Source organism: Oncorhynchus nerka, linkage group LG16 (assembly GCF_034236695.1).
Source record: "Oncorhynchus nerka isolate Pitt River linkage group LG16, Oner_Uvic_2.0, whole genome shotgun sequence".
Lineage (NCBI taxonomy): Eukaryota > Metazoa > Chordata > Actinopteri > Salmoniformes > Salmonidae > Oncorhynchus > Oncorhynchus nerka.
In genome coordinates, this window is record NC_088411.1 from 35211651 (window position 1) to 35217970 (window position 6320).

The window sequence follows — 6320 nt, forward strand, 5'->3', positions numbered from 1 at the left end:
GCCTCGCAATTGTACTTTCATCTTCATCGGCCTTAGGGGTGAAATCAAAATCTGACCATACAATATTTTCCTGTATCAATACGTGGTAGATGAGGTACACAGCAGCAATGACTACAACCCTTAGAAGACTCGATATCACAAATACAAAGTCTCTGAAGGTGTCCAACTCAGCCAGCATTTCTTGCATGTTGTTGCTCGCCTGCACTGGGTTTTCCCACCAGTTCAGAGAAACCAAAAAAGATGCAAAAACTGCAATGCCAACATACCAATAACAGTCGTCCTCCTGGCCTGATACAAAAGAGGTTACCCGGACGTAATAGTCTGCCCCAAGGAGAAAGTAGCCGGTCAGGACAAGCATAAGAGAACAAATGGGGAAGATGATCTTCCAGTTCTCTCTCTGCAGACGAAATACAATCTGTAGGACTGAGGAAAGCATGCAGACTCCCCCGGAGATAAAGAGGTTTGTCAGCACGTCAAACTGGGGCATCACCACCAGCACCAGGATGGAGGTCCCAAGAGACACCAAGCATTCAATCCCACACACCTGAAAAATACACATTTAAGTTTGTATTGACAGCATGCGGTGTTGGGGAAGCTACTCTGAAAATATAGTTTACCAGGCTACCAATTACTTCACACTGGAAGAAGAGAAGCTACACTAAAGCTACCCTTAAAAAAGTGAAGTTACTTTGAAAAAGGAGTTCACTACATCCAAACTACTTCATGAAATATTATCATATGTAAATCTGAAATTTCATAGACTACAAATTGCAAGGTCAGATTACTTTGCGGTCATATGTTAACAGAATGTTTAATTTAGTCTATTTAACACAAACACAATGTTTCAAGTGAGAATTAGGCAGGTATGATGCCTAAAAATTCTTGCCTACTTCTCCCCTATTTTCTTTTCTTTTTCCAGAAAAACAGCAGTGTGTAGTTCCAGTAGTTAGCTACACCGCTACATGGTGAGAATATAACTAACTACTGAAAATACTGCATAGATTAGAAATGAATTCCCCAACACTGACAGCAAGAAATTTGAGCAGCAATTAAGACATACAAAGATCACCAAGAAGTCAAATTGTATAATATTTCAACTTACAATTCCCATAGTTCTCATGTTTGGTGGGACGAAGTTCTTGAAAGCACATTTCCACAGTGACTTGAGGAACACGAGCAGGTTGGGCATCACCAAACAGCCCACCAGCATGAGCATGTAATATTGTCTTTCCTTGGAAGTCCTAGTCGATGTGGGGCTTGAGAGTGTGGAGAGAACCAGTAGAGAGCCCTGGCGGGTTAGATGTAAACACAACTGACATCAGACTCCTAATATTATAGCATCTAAGATTCATTCATTTAAACACTGATCTACATAATGAGTGTGAACAGTTCCTTCATAGTGTTAGCAGTGTATGTGTTAGAGAGAAGAAAAAACAGATGGGAGAGTACTAGGGTGTCAACCTGGTCTCAGAGCATTTCGTATTATTCTGTACAAAAATCTGAGGCCCCATTTAGTATGATATTTAATGTTTTGTATGGTGTGAATTAATTTGTGGATGTCCATCACCCATTTGGTATGATATGTTCCGAATTACAATTCGCAGATTTGAGATTTGTCTCATAAAGAACCCATTCCCCTTCCCTTGTATACTATTCATCAATGCTGAGTTGTGGAAATGTATCTGATATGGTATGGATTCTATATATCTATTATAAGATGACATCCCAGGAGGTATTATGCTTGATCCAGTAGTTTCCAGGTTCATGGTGCTGGGGTCAATGCTAGATGTGATACAGTTTATGTGAAATTGACGTCAAGGGCCTCCCGAGTGGCACAGTGGTCTAAGGCACTGCATCGCAGTTGCTAGCTGTGCCACTAGAGATCCTGGTTCGAGTCCAGGCTCTGTCTTAGCCGGCCGTAACCGGGAGACACATGGGACGGCGCACAATTTGCCCATCATCGTACGGGTTAGGGGAGGGTTTGGCCGGCAGGGATGTCCTTGTCCCATCGCACTCTAGTGACTCCTGTGGCGGGCCGGGCGCATGCACGCTGACACGGTCGCCAGGTTTACGGTGTTTCCTCTAACACATTGGTGTGGCTGGCTTCTGGGTTAATGGGGCATTGTGTCAAGAAGCAGTGCAGCTTGGTTAGGTTGTGCTTCGGAGGACGTATGGCTCTTGACCTTCGCCTCTCCCGAGTCAGTACGGGAGTTGCAGCGATGAGAGAAGACTGTAACTACCAATTTGATACCACGAAATTGGGGAGAAAAAAGGGGTAAAAGTAAAGAAATTTAAATTAAATAAATTGATGTCAAAAGTTGACATTTCTTTTGCATTTTATCTTACACACCGCAGCCTTTTCCTAATCTTAACCTAATTGTCATAACCTGTTACGTTAATTATCCTAACCTGCTGCGTAAGTTCTCCTCACCTGTTATAAAAAGTCAATTCTGACATAAGATGTATCCTGGTCCCTCATTTTGGCTCACCTTGCTGATGACAGCACTGGACAGGACCATTATCCCCACGAACGCTGCCACCAGGTGCTGGAACAACTCAAAGCATCTTCTCTTCTCCTCTTTCTCAGCACCAATGGGATTTAACTGGAATGGATCCCAGGTGTCTCTGTGACAGTATCAAACACAATTTCAAACAGTTTGTTAAAACTGTTTATTACTGTTTAATAAACCGTCCTTAAAATAATAACTTCCAGTCTTTATAAACCCTTTATAAAGTGTAGCTGTATAGAGTGTTACTGTAATGTCTGACTTGAAGATATGTTATATCCAGTGATGGGAAGGTACAGATGTAGGATCTTAATTTTCTCACAACAAGAAAATAATCCACCAGCAACAGGAAATGTGAATTATTGTGTGGACTATAATTAACATTATAATTTTTTTTAAGGGTTGATACATTTCTTTTCTTTTTTACAAACTTTAGAAGCCTTTGCATTTCCTACTGTGCATGACATTTTCTGCACAACAAGGTAATCTAATTAAGATCCTACACCTGTAAATGATTTGAGTAGTTCATCATTGGGTCAAAGGAAGTAAGTCACAAGTGACATCATATAACATCCATTATAAACTGGGGGGTTCGAGCCCTGAATGCTGATTGGCTGACATCCGTGGCATAATCAGACCATATACCACGGGTATGATAAAACATTTATTTTTACTGCTCTTTTACTGCTCTAATGTTGGTAACCTGTTTATAATAGCAACAAGGAGCCTCAGTGTTTATGGGTGTCAGGGAAAGGTGGCACTAAATGAGCCACTATTGAATCACTAGAATTGTAAATGAAACTGCTAATTGGGTGCAGTAGGTTCTGACAATGTCATAACCATGAATGATGCCCAGTCGGTCTGTATTCAGACAGCCAGTCTACCTTATCTAATGAGCTTTGGCTTTGACATAACTATGGCGCCAGTATAAGCACCCAAACGCATCCAACCCAATTGTGACCAGCCCTACATGGTGAATCGCCCTAATTAAGATATGACCATTATCCATTATATCAACCTTATGTAAACAACCTCATGTCCACCAGGTTTACTGAATAAAACTGAATTGAACGAGGGGACAAAATGTTGACGGTGTTATCTCAAATAATTGATCTGAATAGACTGTTGATGATGTTCTAGATCAGTGGTTCTCAACCTATCCACAGGGGGTAGTTGGAAGACCCATAACACTGTAACACCTTGAATTTCTCCAAACACAAACAAGCTAGAGTGATGAAATACAGTACATGCACATTTGGGTTTCCTCCTTGCTTGTTAAGTCACAGGCAAATATTTCACTATTTGCATGTTTTATGGACACATATTCGTTTTTTAAGGGTTAAATTATTTTTACTTACTGCCCTGAGAATTCATTCCCAATAATTCAAACTAGCATAATTTTTATCACTATACTGTACACTACCAGTCAAAAGTTTTAGAACACCTACTCATTCAAGGGTTTTTCTTTATTTTTACTATTTTCTACTTTGTAGAATAATAGTTAAGACGTCAAAACTATATAGTATGTAGTAACCAAAACAGTGTTAAACAAATCCAAATATATTTTATATTTGAGACTCTTCAAATAGCCCCCCTTGCCTCGATGACAGCTTTGCACACTCTATTTGGATTTTTTAAAACACCTTTTTTGGTTACTACATAAATCCATATGTGTTATTTCATAGTTTTGATGTATTCACTGTTATTCTACAATGTAGTAAATAGTTCAAATAAAGAAAAACACTTGAATGAGTAGGTGTTCTAAAACTTTTGATCGGTAGTGTAGAGTATTTTGGCTAAACTTTGACATGAATGACGTTGTCACTAATATTGTCTGTTGCTAAGCACATGAGGTTTTGTCATGGTAGCTAGGTTTGGGGCAATTGTAAAGTAATTTTAAAATTACCCTGGGCCAAGCAGACAAATTATGAAAACAAGTGATTTTAACTTGTATGATTGTATGAATAATACATGAAATGTACAAATACTAACTTTAAATAGCATTGAGGTCCTGTAGAGTGCCAAAGAATTTGTAAACAGATATCATTTGGGCACCATCAGACTATTCAGATGTTTTGAGAAGAACCAAATGGCCATGCAAAAACATGGGTGTTTCTGTAATTATTTTTTTATTTTTTTTATTTTACCTTTATTTAACTAGGCAAGTCAGTTAAGAACAAATTCTTATTTTCAATGACGGCCTAGGAACAGTGGGTTAACTGCCTGTTCAGGGGCAGAACGACAGATTTGTACCTTGTCAGCTCGGGTTTTTGAACTTGCAACCTTCCGGTTATTTCTAGGAAAATTATTACATATGATGATTCATGAACATGAATGTTTTTGAAGTTAAGTACATTTATTTGGTTTATTTTTTGGGTATCACATTTGACCCCAACCAACTAGTGTTAGAATTGCCCGTGCCACGGGGAAAATTTAACTTCCAATCTTTTCGGATTAAAATCGATATTGTGATCCAACCTTCTTACGTACATACCTATAAATGGTATGAATGATTAGGAGACATATGTACCTTTCTTATATCAAAACATGACTGGCCTAGTTCAAGTGGTCTCTGAGCAATAGAGTAAAATAGAAACATTTCCTCCAGTCTCCCCTACTTCAGGCAGAGCAAAATGTAGTTGTGGGTAGAGTTACCAGAAAGTATTGCGAACCCCTGGTCTTTTAGACGGATAGTATTAGACAAAAGAATCCACATATTCGGTCATTTAAAAAAAATATATCAAATCTAATTTTATTGGTCACATACACATATTTAGTAGATGTTATTGCGCGTGTAACGACATGCTTGTGTTCCTAGCTCCAACAGTGCAGTCGTATCTAACAATTGTATATTTAAAACTTTTCATCTATTGATCAGTTTTACATACCTATAATTGCATGCTATTATTGATCCTAAAGCATGAAATCATTACAATGCATCTATCATGCTCATTCTAATGTCTCAAAACACTTATTCTAAGCAAATAATATGTGTAGTCATTTAACAAATATTACATTGTAAGATGTTAGTGGTGTTTTAATTCCTATTAAACGGCTTTCTTTCAATATAACAATGTCAGTATTGATCTAATATCTATTGTTCTAACACTATATCCTCCGTAGAGTAATAGATGAATTATAACAGCTTCTAGTGACATCTCACACACTGCCGAGGAAAGTCCCAGCATTATCAGAGCAGCGGCCCGCGATAAGGAACATTAGACAAGGAGTTCAACTTTGCTTCCTTATATTGTATATCTTCAAAACTAAATTCTCATTAGTTTCCCAATAATGGTAAATGATATCTACCGTAGTACATAGTATCGTTGTATCATGATATAGTTGTATTACTTATATTTAGTGTCATTTCAGTATTGGTAGAATATTTTTCCATGTCTACAGTGCTAATTATTTTCAAGATCAGGCCCTGTGAATCCTAACAGTTTTGATTGAAATGATTCTCACGTGAAACTGAATTAAATTATTTTTGATTAATAAAACTAACCTGTGCCTTCCTTCCCTTTTCCTCCCTCTGAATTTGAGCTCCTCCATGTTTCACTGTCCTCAGTGGTACAGCTTAGTGGTCCTAAGTGCTAGTCCATTTGCTGAGGCACTAAGGTATTGGCATGCGTCAGTTCACTTTAATCAGCTACCACTATTTGAGATGCCTCGGGCCCTCCCTCTTTTATTGTCCTTTCACCCATAAAGAGGTACAAGGATCATCCATAATACGTAACACTTTAACATCTTTATTGTCTCTCACCGAAATGAATGAACATTTTGAGGTATCTTTTTGCTTACCTTTATGACAAT

The 6320-nt window shown here is 38.2% G+C and overlaps 1 protein-coding gene across 2 annotated transcripts in view; it reads right to left on the minus strand.

Annotated features, from left to right (window-relative positions):
* Nucleotides 1-6137, minus strand: part of LOC115144422 (chitin synthase chs-2-like) — a 16837-nt gene extending 10700 nt beyond the window's left edge. For both annotated transcript variants that reach the window (XM_029685464.2, XM_029685463.2), the window contains exons 1-4: nucleotides 6013-6137; nucleotides 2490-2625; nucleotides 1103-1288; nucleotides 1-544 (exon numbers count right to left, since the gene is read on the minus strand). The exon at nucleotides 1-544 is cut by the window's left edge and continues 538 nt beyond it. In XM_029685464.2, the coding sequence (XP_029541324.1) occupies nucleotides 1-544; nucleotides 1103-1288; nucleotides 2490-2625; nucleotides 6013-6059 (913 nt within the window). In that variant the 5' untranslated portion in view covers nucleotides 6060-6137. The remainder of the gene's footprint in view (nucleotides 545-1102; nucleotides 1289-2489; nucleotides 2626-6012) is intronic.
* Nucleotides 6138-6320: the final 183 nt, after the last annotated feature.